Source organism: Alligator sinensis, unplaced genomic scaffold (genome assembly GCF_000455745.1).
Source record: "Alligator sinensis unplaced genomic scaffold, ASM45574v1 scaffold137_1, whole genome shotgun sequence".
NCBI classification, from domain to species: domain Eukaryota; kingdom Metazoa; phylum Chordata; order Crocodylia; family Alligatoridae; genus Alligator; species Alligator sinensis.
In genome coordinates, this window is record NW_005842545.1 from 481,502 (window position 1) to 495,382 (window position 13,881).

Consider the following 13,881-nt stretch of genomic DNA (forward strand, 5'->3'; position numbering starts at 1 on the left):
CCCCCCACCTGCCAAAAAACTACCCCAGACACCCCCCAAAAGCACACGGAACAGGTGAAGATTCCTCCCCGCCCCATGCCAACCACTTGCATCCAGGCTCACTTTAATATTAACTATCTTGATGAGTAAGTAATTAATATTCATATCATTAAATGCCACCAATCTTATTAGTGTATCTATAACAGAATATATAACATAACATAAAAGAACAGTACATGCCAATTATATATGCACTTATATGTACCATATGACATATTTTATGATATGTATATAATATATACCATGCACATTAAAAATACAAGATATGTAACCCATGCAACATACACATTATGCATATGCACGTTATAAATCTTAAATGTGTTATATGTCCTATGTTCACATAACACATGTATAACGATGGCTATAAATACAATTAATACATTTTACATTATGGACATGCAAAATATGTATATGTAGTACAAAACATGCAACACGTTATTTATGCGGGAGTCCACAGGACCCAGGAAGCCATTACATGCAATACACATGCATTATATATGTTATATCATGCATGTATAGTATATTACATAACTATATAATGAATATACGTAGATGTATACAACGTGTCATATGCATGGTATGGGTATAGCATGTAACATAATGCATAAATTATATATTAGATAAGTTACATATGCACATAATACATATATATATAATACAGAGGACAGTACATGTAATACTGTGTATATTACATATGTGTACGTTACATAAAATTGTTAGGGTTTGCAAGCTTCTCCCCTCCATCATTCTTGACAGGCAATTTGCTAGTGTATATAACATCCTAAGGAATATACATGTATTTTATATGATATATACATATGTATGCTTTCCACATTCCATATGCATATTCATTAAGGGCAGCTATAAGGCACTGCAATATGTTACATGCAATATAACATCCAGTCCCACAAGCATAATGACCCTTGCTACATAACAATGTCATAATTATTAAATTGACCATTACTATTAATGACCCATTGCCTCCCCCATGGCCCCTTGAAAGCTGCTTTCCTGTGGGAGGAAATGACTCAGTGCCTTGTTAGGCTGCAGCTCCAGATGCTGGTGGGGGAGACCAGGCCTGCAAATCCCCCTCCCATGGGAGCCAAGAGAACCCACCTGCAGGCGCTGGAGCCAGGGAGAGCGGCAGGCAGGGGGCACCCATGGGGTCTCCAGCTGCTCCTGGATGCAGGTTGCCAAGGCCCTGAGCAGCACAGCTGATTTCCCTGAGGGGACAGCATGGGGATGGGAGCGGGGTCAGGACTGGCTGGACACCCCCTGCAAATACAGCCCCGAGCTTCCCATGACCTCTACAGTTGACCACATCTCCCCCTTCCCATGCTGTTATACTCAGCCTGTCCCAGATGCTCCACCTCAGAGCTGGACTTTCCCCCAAGCCTCCCAGCTGTCCCCCCAGTACCATGAGGGTGCCCAGGGTCCTCAGCTTCATCCCGCGGCAGCTTCTCCACCAGGAAGAGCAGGAGGCGCCGGATCTCAGGCTCTGTGCTGTACAGGAAGGTCTGGTACCCCACATCCCCGGGGGCCCCTAGCACCTGCCAGACCCCCCCCCCACAGCTGTTAGGGCTTGAATGCCAGGGTTCTGCATCCCCAGGGACCCCCCAGAGCCCCACCAGTGCCTGGACACCTGGGTTACACCACCCTGGTGATGCCCATGGCCCCCAAACACCTGGGTTCCACATCCCCAGGAACCCTCAGAAACCCCATCAGCGCCTGATGCCTAGGTTCTGCCACCCAGAGACTCCCTTATCCCCCACCAGTGCTTTGACACCTAGATCTGCATTCCCGGGGGCCTCCACAGAGCCTGGACAACTGAATCCCACCACCCTGGGGGGGCCCCCCACAGCTCCCACTGATGCTCACACTCCTGGGTTCCACATCCCTAAGAATCCCCCAGGTCCTTTCCCCCCACCTTCCCCACCAGGGCTCTCTGGGAAAGGGAGATGGTTCTAGGGCATTAGACTAAGAAAGAACTGGTGGCCAGATGCCTGGGTTCTTTCCCCACTCTGGGGGAGGAGTGGGGCAAGGTGCATGGGAGCAGGGGGGATCCAGAAGCCCAGACACCTGGGTCCTCACCTGGCAGGCCTGAGCAAGGCGGGTGCCGAGGCGGAACCGGGCTGACATGCCAGGCGGGAGGCTGGGACTGAGGCCAATGCCCAGCATGGGGTCAATGACATGGAGGCAGCACACAACGGCCTCCACAATCAGCTCCGTGCTGAAGTCCCCAACACACTGCACCTCCTCAGGCACCTCCCTGTGGGCACATGGGGGGGATGCAACCACCTTTGGAGTAAATGCTGGGACCAGACCAATGTAACTGCTTGGGTGATGGGGGGCTGAGATGTGGCCAGCTCTGGGGTGCGGGGCTGGGAACAACCAGGTATAAGATGCAGCTAGCTCTTGAGGAAGGGTTGGGGGGAAGGGCAGCTGGATAACAGCTGAGTATAATAGGCTGAGATACACCTAGCTCTGGGGTGGAGCAGCTGAGGAACGGCTGAGTATAGCAGGCCAAGGTATAGCCAGCTCAGTGAAATGACAGAAGATAACACTGTTGGGGAAGGGCTCAGATGCATCTATCTCTGAGGTGAAGCATGACTGAGTACAACAGGCCAACATGCAGTCAGCTCTGGGGTGGAGTAGCTGAGAAACAACTGAGCATAACAGGCTCAGTTGGGGGGGGGGGGGGGGGGGGGGGGAGGACTGAGAAATGACTGGTTATAACACCCCACAGGGAGGGCTGAAATGAAGCCAGGTCTTGGGTGGAGAAGCTGGAAAACAGCCGAGTAAAATACGAGGCACCCAGCTCTACAGTAGGTGGTGGGGGTGGCCAAGTGGAACATGCTTACACTTACGTGCCCAAAAGCCGCAGCGAGTGGATGAGGATCTTGTCCACCTCCTCCATGGCCCTAGGCTCCTTGGGAGGGTCCCACAGAGCCACCTGGGAGAAAAGAGAGGGGTTTCAGTGGAGAAACAGAGTCAAGCCCCAGGCCCAGCCCCAGGACGCTTGGGTTCTCCGAGATGGAAATGTGGTTTACAATCCTGGACACCTGGGTTCTGCAGAGGCTGGGAGGTGGGACCAGACGGAGCTGGGAGCCCAGACACTTGAGCTCTTTCTGAACTCTGGGATGGAAATGGGAGGGTGGAAGGGTTGAAGGAAAGAGGAACTGCCAGCCTGGGTTCCCCTCCTTGTAGGCAGTCCAGAGAGAGAGTGAGAGATAAAAACAGAGTCACTAGGCAGGCACAAAGGCTGATGGGAAATTGAGGCAAGCCCCGGTGTATGTTGGGTGATAGAGTCCAGCTCCTCCCTAAAGCTCCACACTGCATGCAGGGAGATGGAGTCCTGCCCCTCCTCCCCAGTGCATGCTGGGATATGAAGTCCACCCCCAGGGCATGTTAGGAAATATCCATCTACTCCTCCCCAAATCCTGGGGGGTAAAATCCAGCCCCACCTCCAGCCCCCAGTGCATGCTGGGAAGTGGAGACTAGTCCCTCTCCCCTGAAAACATAGTGCATGCTGGGAGGTAAAGTCCAGTCCCCCTTATGCATGCTGGGTATAAAGCCCCACTGCATACTGGAAGGTAGAGTCCAGCCCCTCCCCCTAACCAAGTGTACGGTGAGAGTCCAGCCCCAATGCTAGGAATAACACCCCATAGGAAAGCAGACTCCCAGAATAAAGGTTGCCAGCACTTTATTGCCCTGGGTCCAGCAGTTTTGCCTCTCTCCCCTAATTGCACCCCCCAGTGTCCCCCTCCCAGGCCCCCCAGGATGCAGCACACAAGGGCCCAGCCTGTGGCCCACCCCATCCCCATGAGCGGTCGTTGCCATGCTGTCCTCATGCAAGGCCCCATCCTATGAGGCAGCCACAGCTGTGGAATGGTGTCAGCTGCACATGGTCAGGGTGCAAGGCCCTCATCTTCATATGCTCCCCTCATGCAAGCCACTCTGTTTTGTATTGGCTCATTGGCTTGGCTCTGACCCCCGTTGGAGGGCTCCTGGATTGAAGGGTGGAGAATGATGCTGGGGGTGGGGAACAGGTGGGAGGAGGGTGGGACCACTGGCTTCAGCCGGGTAGGGATTACAACCCTTGTTTCCTCCCCCTTCTGGGAGGCCCCACCTTCAGCCCCCTCAGCTGAGGGGGGCTGGGCGCCAGGCCCCTTCAGCTGGGGCATAGGGCAGGGGGGGCAGAAGCCCCCTCAGGTCCGGGTCCCTGTGAGGAACGAGGAAGAGAAGTCAAGTTGGAGGGTCCAGGTCCTTGGCACCACCCCCCTGGCTTCTGGCATTGCCCCCTCTCCTTATGGCTCCACCCCCTCCCTAGTGGCTCTCCCCATCCTTATTAGCCCTGCCCCATCCTCTAGCTCCACCCCCTAACCTGTAGCCACACTGCCTAGGCTCTCATCTGGCTCCGCCCCCTCTGCAAGCCTCCCCAGGGTAATCCTTCCCTGGCTCCACCCCTTTTCCATATCCCACCTCCACCTATAACTCCTTCCATCCTCCTCTGGCTCCACCCCCTTGCATGTAGCCATGCCCCAGTCTCTAGCTCCTCCCCTGACTCCCAGGCCCTGCCTCCACCTGGAAGCCCCACCCCTGAACCTCTATAACTCTCCCCCCCTTCCCTTCTGGCTCCACTGCAGAGCCTGCTGGCTCCCCACACAACCCTCTGGCTCCACCCCTGCCCCATAGTCCCACCCCTGGGCGGTACCGGGGGAAGCGCTGGCTCCTCCTCCTCTGGAATTCACCTTCATCAACCGTCCACACAGCGCCTTTCACGTTTTCCACCCGCACGAAGCACTTGTGCAGGCTCAGGTTGTGTCGCACGGCATTCTGGGAAGACACAGGGGACGATGTCAGGGCCAGCAGGGCCCCTCACTCTGAACCTGCAAACCGCCCCACCCTGTCACCCTGTGGTGCCCTTCACTCCTGACCCACAGCCTCTCACCTTCCAGGTGGCCGTGTTGTGGCGGAAGTAACCAAAGCTCCGGCTGAACCAGTGGTAAATCTCATTCAATGTCAGCTGCCGCTCGGGTGACTCCATGATGGCCTGAGGGGGGAGCAGTGGGGAGGCAAGAGGTCATGGGGTGGCTGCAAGTTAGGAGTGAGAGGCACTGCAGTGCGATGGGGGAGCTGTGGGTTGGGAGTGAGGGGCATCACAAGGGAGGGGGGGCAGTGATCCCCTGAGGCTTAGTGGGAGCAGGGGGGAAGGTCCAGGAATAGTTAAAATTCCACCCCCACAGAGTCAGGAGAGGGGTATGAAATGGGGGCGGGGCTCCAGGCTGTCACTCACCCATCGGATGAGAGCAGCATAGGTGAAGGGGGGCCGAGCAGTGCTGACCCGGTAGTATTCCAGGCTGGGCCCCAGCTCTGTGCCAGAAGGACAGCTGTCAATCACAGGTGCTGGCCCCACCCCCCTCCACTCAGCTCCACCCCCCCCAAACATCCCACTTCCCTCTCACAGAGCCCAGGCTTCAGGACTGCCAACCCCAGCCTCTGTTGACCCCCCACCAGCCCTCACTCCTCTCCCAGAGCAGGGAAGGAACTCAAACATCTGGGCTACCAGGCCCCACCCCTGCTTTGGCCCCCCAGCTCCAGAGTTTAAGGGTCAGGATCCAGGCACCCATGACACTCACCTGGGTAGAAGCTAAGGCTGTGGTGCCCCCACAGGGGTGTCTCGAGGGTGTCTTTTGGGCCGGCAGCAGGGGAGGGGCCTGGGCGGAGCCAGCCAGTGTGGGGGAGGGGGGTGCTGGCCTGGACCTTCCCCAAGGCAACCTAGAGGTGGTGAGAACAGGTGAGGTCTTAAGCCCACCTCACCCTAACCTTTGGCCCTTTTCTGACTCATCCCCTGGGGCTTCCGGATCTGCCAACCTGCAAACTTGGCTCCAAGCATGGACCCGCCTTCTCCAGTCCACCCCACCCCCTAGGTTCTCTCTATGCCCTGTCCCTTCCCTTGGGCAACCTTGGCTCCACCCCTTTGCCTACCTTCCACATGAAGTGCCCAGGCCCTGCCTTTTCCTGGGAGGCTGTGCCCCCTCCACCACCATGATCCATTTCCCTATGGGGTTTAAACCCCATCCCTTGCTCTACAAGGTCCCGCCCCCTACATAAGGCCACTTCCAGCCCTGCCCCTTGGCCCCTCCCTGGCCATGCCCCCTGGCCTTTTGCCCCACCCCCAACTCCTTACCACATCCAGGGCAGGGTCAGCTCCAACCAGTTGGGTCTGCATGAGTGCCAGGCGCTGCCGCTCCCGGACCAACTGGGTGGGGAAGTGGAGGAATGAGAGGACGAAGGACGTTGGGGCATCCTCCATGCCCCCCCACCCCGGTGCCCCTCACTTCCAACCCATTACCCCCACCCCTCATTGTCCCATAGTGCCCCTTACTCCCAACCTGCAGCCCCTCTACCTGCTGCTCCAGTTTCTGGACATACTCCCTCTGTCGTACCCACTGGGTCATGCCTACATGGAACCAGGCAGGGTTGCAGCGTGGGGGGACCCTGCCATAGAGTAAGTTGGGGGTGGCATCAGAGGTTGGGGAGAACCCAGGGGTCTGGACTCCCACCCACCAGCTTTACTCCCCTCCCAGAGCCAGGAAAGAACCCAGGTATCCATGCTGCACCCACTAGCCCCCCAACCCCTCTCAGAGCCAGAATAGAACCCAAGCATCCAGGGTCCCAAGCCCCACTGCTGCTGTCATCCCCCCAGGACCCTTTCCTTGCTTCAAGCCAGTATAGAACCAAGGTGTCTGGGTGCTCACCTCTCAGCAGGGCTGGGGTCCGGAGTGGGAGGACTTGGGGGGGGCCCATCCTGGGCAGGGGGGTCTCTCATAGGACACTCCACGCTGCTGCCCCCTGTAATGAAAGGGGGAGGGTCTCAGCTTGGAGGTTGGTGCCAGGGAGGGGATTTGGACCCACCTCCCAGCCTCAAGCCCCACCCCACAGATGCCCACACCCCCTTTAACCGTGCCCTTGACCCTGGCATGGTTCTCACCCTGACCCCCGTGGGATTGGGGTCACTCCTCCCTAGCCCCACCCCCAGTCCCATTAGCCCTACCCCTCCATTTTGGCCACGCCTCCTCCTTGCCCTACCCCCTTACCATGTGCCAGAGTTTGGCGTGTCCTCATGACCAGCACCCCAGGCTGCTGCGTGGTCAGGTGGGGGGGGCACAAGGAGCTCGTAGCTAGGAGCTGTGGGGCAACGAGAGGGGGGGAATGAGGTGCTGGGAGAACCTAGGCTTCCAGGCTCCCAGCCCCACCCTGCTGTAACCCACCAGCCCCCACCTGCTTCCCAGAGCTGGGAGGGAACACAGGCCTCTTGCTTCCTACCCCTCTCTCCCTCCTCCACTCCGGAACTCAGGCATCCGGGCTCCCTCTGCTCTAACTCACCAGCTGTCACTCTCCAGACAGAGAACCCAGGCTTCTGGGCTCCTATCTCCCCTTGCTCACCCCCCCCAGCCTCCACTGCCCTACCAGAGAACCCAGGTGTCCGGGCTTCCAGACCTCCGAATCCCCCACACCCCACCCCAAAGTGGGAAGGAACTCAGGCATCTGGGGACTCACCCGTGGCTTGCGGTGGGGCCCGTGGAGTACAGAGGGGCGGTCTTGGGTAGGGCCACGGGGCGCAGGAGGGCTGCTCTGGGGGGTGCTGTCAGTAGGGGGAGAGTGGGGGTCCAACGGGGCCTGGCGCCAGCTGCCAGGAGAAGGGGGGGGAGGGAGAGAGTTCACGTGCGTGTACGATGGGGTCCACGTGGGCGTACGAGAGGAAGGGCAAGCTGCGCATGTGTGTGTGTATCAGACGCCTGGGTTCTGTGTGTGTATGTGTGTGTGTGCCCCCGTATCCCAGATACCTGGGTTCTGTGTTTGTGTACACGTGTGAGTCCCAGATGCCTGGGTCCTGTGTGCGTGTGGGTGTGCTTGTGTGTCCCGGACACCTGGGTTATGTGCATGTAAGAGCTCTGTTGTGTATTGCACAGCAAGTCCCAGGGAAACCATGTAACATCACACATGACATCACAGGGTCTGTGGGTGCATGCGCATTTTATATCTTCTGTGTTATGTGCTGTATGACTTTACAGGAAAAGTGTACATATCACATGTACCATCTCAGCTGTGATGTCATGGAAAGTGTCTGTGAGTCCCATCTGTAACATGCCACACATGAACTCACCAGGAGTTTGTGTTTTATCTGTGTAATGTGTCATGTGTGACACCACAAAGAACAGGTGTATCTGTGTCCTGTCTATGTAACCCTCCACATGAGAAGTTGCCAGGTTGCTGCCCTGTGTTGTTACACATGAGCTCACATGGACACACCACCAATGACATGTGCTGTGTGGCCCCTGCCCTGGTGCTGCCTCAGGGCTCTCACGCATATGAAATGGGACTACACCCACTCAGGGATGCGTCAAAGCTCATGAACATATGTATCACGCACATCTTTGTAGCTACACATATGTACATGCCACTACAGGCTCTGGACAGGTGAACCTGGGGGGTTTTTTGCCCTTACCCACACAGAGGGGAGAGAACCCAGGCTTCTGGGCTCCAAGGTCCCCCCATGTGTGATAACCCATTTGGCCCCACTGCTCCCCCAGAGAACTCAGGTGTCCGGGCTTCCAATGCCAGCCCCATATCTACTCTAACCCCCCCGCCCCTCCCCCTACCAAAAACCCAGGTGTCCAAGCTCCCAGCTCCCTCCGCTCTAATTCCCCAGTCCCAATTCCCCTCCCAGAGGACGCAGGCATCCAGGCTCCCAGGCCCCCCTGCTCTGAACCCCAGCCCCACTTCCCTCCCAGAGAACCCAAGTGTCTGGACTCCCAGCTCAATCCACTCTAATCCCCCAGACCCCACTCCCCTCCCAGAAAACCCAGGCATCTAGGTGCCCAGTCTCACCCCTCCCCACTAGGCCATACTCTCCTCCATGAGCAGGGATGGAACCCATGCATCCAGGCCCCAGGCCTCCCCCCCCAGAAGCTGCTTCCCGTCAGGGGTGCGGGTTCCGGGAAGCCAAAAGCCCCTGGCGCTGCCCGCACCGGAATTTCCCTGGCGTCACAGGCACAGGGTGGAGGTGGGGGCGCCCCACAGATACCAGCTCCTCACCATATGGCCCCTGGAGCTAGGTCTCCTAGAAAACCCAGGCGCCCGGGCCCTTGGCCCGGTCTGCTCTACATCACCAGACCCCGGTCCCCTCTCAAAGCAGAGAGAGAACCCAGGTGTCCAGGCTCTAGGCCCCATGTGGGTCTAGGCCACCATCCAGTATCCCTCCATCCATCCGCCTATCCCTTTCTCCATGCATCCACTCATCCATTTGTTCACTCATTTGCCTATGCAGGCACCCATCCAACCATCTCTTCATCCTTTCTTCCATTCCTCCCTCCCTCCATCTCTCTATGCACTCATCCATCCATCCATCCATCCATCCCAACTCATTTCCTGACAGTGGTTACTTAGGCATATTTGGGGGGGGGCAAGGCTGGAGTTGTGGGGGTAGAAGAAGGACAGAGGGGGCAAAAGCTCCCATTTTGGGGTAAAACTTGGCAATCTTGGATATGCTGGGGGGCATGGGGCTAGAGGCAATCAGGGGTTGTGACATTGATGTAAATCTGCAGGGACAGGGGAAGGGTTCGGTGTAGGGGGTCCAGGGTTCCTCATTTAACTACCAGACCCCTCTGCCCTCCCAGAGCTAGGAAAGAACCCAGGCGTCTGTGTGTCAGGCCCTCCTGCTCTAGCCCACAAATCTGACTCCCCTCCCACAGCCAGCTGGAACCCAGGTGTCTTGGATCTCAGTCCCCCACCCCACTCTGAACCACCGCTCCCCACTCCCCTTCCACAGGACAGAATCCAGGCATCTGGTCACCCTTGTCTTACCAGCCCCTACTCCCTTCCATGAGCTGGCTAAAACCCAGGTGCCTAGGCTTCCAGGCTTCCCTGTTCTGACCCACCAGACCCCACTCCCTTCCCAGAGTGGGGAGAGAACCCAGGTGTCCAGGCTTCTAGGTCCTTCCTGTTCTAACCCATGCACTCACTAGCCCCCCGCCCCCAGTCACCTTTCAGAGCAGTGAGAGAACTCAGGTGTCTGGGTAAGGACCCAGGCATCCAGGTCTCCCTGTTCTGATCCCCCTCCCCAGTCCCTCACTCCCCTCCCAGAGCTGGCTAGAACCTAGGTATCTGGGCTTCCAGGTCCCCACTCCAAGCCAGCAGACCTCCACTCTGAGCTAGAACCCAGGCATCTGAGCTCCTACTCCCCCTAATTCTAAACCACCAGGTCCCACTCACCTCCCGGAGACAGCTAGAACCCAGGTGTCTGACCTCCCAGGTCTCCTTGTTCTAACCCCGCAGATCCCACTGTCCTTCCAGAGCTGGCTAGAACCCAGGTGCCTGGGCTCCTGGCCCCCATGCACTCACCGGCTGGCATTCATGAGCATGGTGACCCTGGGGTGCCCCCGGCTTGCAGCTGCCTTCATTTATACCCTGGCTGGGCCCCGCTGACTGTGTGGAAAGTCTGAAACTGGTTGTTTTTCCTCTTTTGCTCTTTCCTCCCAGTTTTTACCTTGAAATCGCACCCCCCCCACACACACACGAGAAACCACCGAAAGCACCAGGTCGGGGCGTGATGGCACCAGAGGGCGGGGGGGCAGGAAGCCAGTTCAAGACAGCAGCTGGGGACTAGGGAAAAGGGTGGGGGGGGAGGGAAATTGCCAAAATAGGGGTAGGCAGATTAGCCCTGAAAAATAGCCTGCAGGAAACTTTTGGGAGCCCACAGAACCCAGGCATCCAGGCTACCTGGTGGGTGGGTGCAGGACCCAGATGTCCATGCTCCCATATCGGCCCCCTGTCCTAAGTCACAGCACTCCACTCCACTCTCAGAGCTAGAGACGAACCCAGGCACCTGGGCTCCCACCATCCTTTATTCTCTACAGTCTAGATCTCATTCCCCTCTCAAAGAACCCAGATGTCTGGGCTCCCGCCACCTTTTATTCTAGCCCATCATTCACTGCTATCCTCTCAGAGGACCCAGGAGACCTGGCTTTGAAACCACTTGCTAACTATCACTCCCCTCTCAGAGCAGGGAGAGAACCCAGGTGTCCAGGCACCCAGACCTCCTACTCTAATCCACCAGCCCCTACTCCCTGCCCTGAGCAGCAAAAGAAACCCAGGCATCTGGGCTCCCCCTCCCCCTCCCCCTGCTTTAACCCACCAGACCCTACTCCCGTCCCAGAACAGGGAGAGAACCCAGGCATCCTGGGTATGAAGGTTGTCAGGAAGAACATGCCTGAAATGTATGTGACATTCAGGGAGCTAGTGAAGTCCCCTCCTCACCATCATGCTTTTGTCCCAAGGTTTTGCACACGCATGTGAGCACACATTTCACATCCCTGAGGCAGAGGATGCCTGCTGGTGTGCACTGGTACAGACAAGACTGTGTGTGTTAGATGACTGGAGGTCACGTGTGCTATAAGGGTGGTGATCTGTGGCTGTATGTGCATGTGAGCTGGCGGGGGTGCATGACAAAGGAGGATCGTACATGTGAGACTGTGTGTATGAATGTGTGCGCATACACATGATCATCAAACACACACTTGTGTCCCAGGGAGAGATTGTGTATGCTGGTGCACATGTGGTTGTGATCAATGTCCAGGAGAGAGAAGAGATTATGTGTCCCTGTATGTGTGTCTTTGTGTGCTTCAGTGTCTGTCCCGGATGCCTGGGTTCTGTGTAAGTGTGTGCTTCTTAGATGCTTGTGTTCTGTGTGTGTGTGCACCACTGTGCAAGTCTCAGACACCTAGGTTCTGTGTGTGTGTGTGTGTGTGTGTGTGTGTGTGTGTGTGTGTGTGTGTATGTATCCTGGACAATTTAGTTCCATTAGTGATTGTGTTTATGTGTGTCCCAGCTGCCTGGCTTCTGCATGTGTGTGAGTGTCCCAGGCTGCTGGCTTCTGTTGTGTGTCCTGGACATGTGTGTGCGCGTGCACACACACACATGCTCATATCAGATGCCTAGGTTATGTATATGTGTCTGTACTAGATGCCTGGGTTCTGCATGTGTCCTGGATGCCTGAATTCTGCATGTGTGTGTATGTTCACAACTCTGTCGTTGACTTTGCACCCCTTGGCTTGCAAATTTTTACAGCAAATCATGTGGTGGTGGGGGCAACTGTGAGTGTGAATAAATGTGCACATGCACACATGCTCTTCCTGAGTGTGCAAACATTCACGTATGTGCATGTGAACTTCTGCAGCATGGTTCAGTGCACAAGTGTGAATCCCACATGCCACCATGCGTGCAACAGCAAAGCCAAGTATGTCTCACTCAGCATGCGTGTGAGCAAATGTGTGGTCAGTTGTGTACCGGGATGCACATTTGCACTAAAACATGTGTGCACACCCTGGGTATGAATTGGCATGCACAAGTGTGCAACAGAGCATGACCCACCCCATGCACATGCATGTGTATGCGCAACCCTGTGTGCAGCCTCCTGCCCTATGTACAGTGCCTTGCACCCTCTCAACTCCGTACTCACCAGGGGGTGTCCCAGGAGTCTCATCTCTGGGGTGGTGTCCGTCTCCAAGCCGGCACTCATCCCCTTGTTATAAGGGTTTTGGGGGAGGGAGAGAGAGGGGGGTGCCACCCCCTGCTGTGATGTCACTGCCCCTCCCCCCACCCAGCGTCTTGGGGTCCCCCCCCATGGGGGAGGCAGGCAGGGGAAGTCTCAGGGGAAGTCCTGGCATGACTTTCACTGCTGCCGACTTTCACCAGCATTGCGGAGGCCGTAAAATGGCCTCAACCTGACCAGCTGCCCCTTTCCTGTGGTAACTGGGATGGTGGGGCAGGTAGGGTAGGCCTGGGGCATTGGGAATGGGGCACAGGTAACTGGGTGGGGCCAGGAGTAACTAGGATGGAGTGGGGGCCTCTGGGGTACAAAGGTAGACCACCCTAGACCACCTAGCATGCCCTAGGAACCTTATTGCTAAGGGCTGCACTCTCAGCATGCCCTGTGGCACCTCACTCCAAGCATGCCTTGGAGCACACTGGTGCTAAGGGCTGTGCCCCCAGCATGCCCTGGGTGCTGCATAGCTAAGATCTGCATTCCCAGCACACTCTGGGGTGCCTGTTGCTAAGGGCCACATTTCCAGCATGCTGCAAGGCACTCTGTCACTAAGGGCCACATTCCCAGTGTGCCCTAGGAGCCCTATGGCTAAGGGTCACGCTCCCAGCATGCTCCCAGGTACTGTCACTAAAGGCCACACTCCCAGCATGCCCTGGGATGCCTGTCACTAAGAGCAACATTCCCATCATGCTCTGAGGCACCCTATTGCTAAGAACTGCATACCCAGCACACCCTATGGGTCTGTTACTAGAAGCCACACTCCCAGCATGCCCTGGGGTACCCTGCTGCTAAAGGCCACACTCGGAGCATGCTCAGGGGCACCCAGGTCCCGCCTCCTGCCCTGCTTCAGACCTCCACCCCCTACAGACATCCAGCTCAGCCCCCTGCTAAGAGAGCCCAGGGTGCAGGGCTCTCCCCACAGAAGATAGAGACAGCGAGGGGAAGAGTTCCGGAGTCCAGGTTCCTGGTGCCACCTCGCGTACTGACACAGCAAAGGAAAGGACGCAGGTGTCCTTCTGGCCCCAGTCTTAAGTCCTGGGCAGGAAACAATCCAGGAGCTCAGGCTCCTTCCCTAAAAGCACGGAGCAAGGATTAGAACCCAGGCTTCCCGGCCAGCACCACCCCTAAAAAAGCAGGCATCCTGGACTCCTCCTCATGTTTCCCCTCCTTCCCTGTGGCTCCGCCCCCTCGCCCTCCCCTCCAGCTTGTCTCCACATCCCCCTCCCAGCCTC

The 13,881-nt window shown here is 56.8% G+C and overlaps 2 protein-coding genes and 1 long non-coding RNA gene across 5 annotated transcripts in view; 1 reads left to right on the top strand and 2 right to left on the bottom strand.

Annotated features, from left to right (window-relative positions):
• The window catches only part of CCDC22 (coiled-coil domain containing 22), an 11,414-nt gene extending 8,014 nt beyond the window's left edge, over positions 1–3,400 (bottom strand). Inside the window, 5 exon segments of the mRNA XM_025213759.1 lie at positions 1,156–1,262; positions 1,457–1,589; positions 2,131–2,308; positions 2,907–2,992; positions 3,102–3,400. Coding sequence (XP_025069544.1) covers positions 1,156–1,262; positions 1,457–1,589; positions 2,131–2,308; positions 2,907–2,956 — 468 coding nt within the window. The 5' untranslated portion in view covers positions 2,957–2,992; positions 3,102–3,400.
• A 325-nt stretch (positions 3,401–3,725) lies between these two features.
• The window catches only part of FOXP3 (forkhead box P3), an 18,240-nt gene continuing 8,084 nt past the window's right edge, over positions 3,726–13,881 (bottom strand). The window contains exons 1-11 of one of the 3 annotated variants that reach the window (XM_014523897.2): positions 12,563–13,151; positions 7,603–7,732; positions 7,140–7,230; positions 6,801–6,894; positions 6,450–6,540; positions 6,230–6,301; positions 5,679–5,817; positions 5,336–5,412; positions 4,991–5,092; positions 4,754–4,875; positions 3,726–4,261 (exon numbers count right to left, since the gene is read on the bottom strand). In XM_014523897.2, coding sequence (XP_014379383.1) covers positions 4,180–4,261; positions 4,754–4,875; positions 4,991–5,092; positions 5,336–5,412; positions 5,679–5,817; positions 6,230–6,301; positions 6,450–6,540; positions 6,801–6,894; positions 7,140–7,167 — 807 coding nt within the window. In that variant the 5' untranslated portion in view covers positions 7,168–7,230; positions 7,603–7,732; positions 12,563–13,151 and the 3' untranslated portion in view covers positions 3,726–4,179. Of the gene's footprint in view, positions 4,262–4,753; positions 4,876–4,990; positions 5,093–5,335; positions 5,413–5,678; positions 5,818–6,229; positions 6,302–6,449; positions 6,541–6,800; positions 6,895–7,139; positions 7,231–7,602; positions 7,733–10,446; positions 10,548–12,562; positions 13,152–13,881 lie in introns of those variants that run through there. The other 2 variants (XM_025213651.1, XM_025213653.1) reach the window with 2 other exon arrangements.
• Positions 13,473–13,881, top strand: part of LOC112551662 — a 3,799-nt gene continuing 3,390 nt past the window's right edge. Inside the window, exon 1 of the long non-coding RNA XR_003095954.1 lies at positions 13,473–13,609. This is a non-coding gene — a long non-coding RNA (uncharacterized LOC112551662). The remainder of the gene's footprint in view (positions 13,610–13,881) is intronic.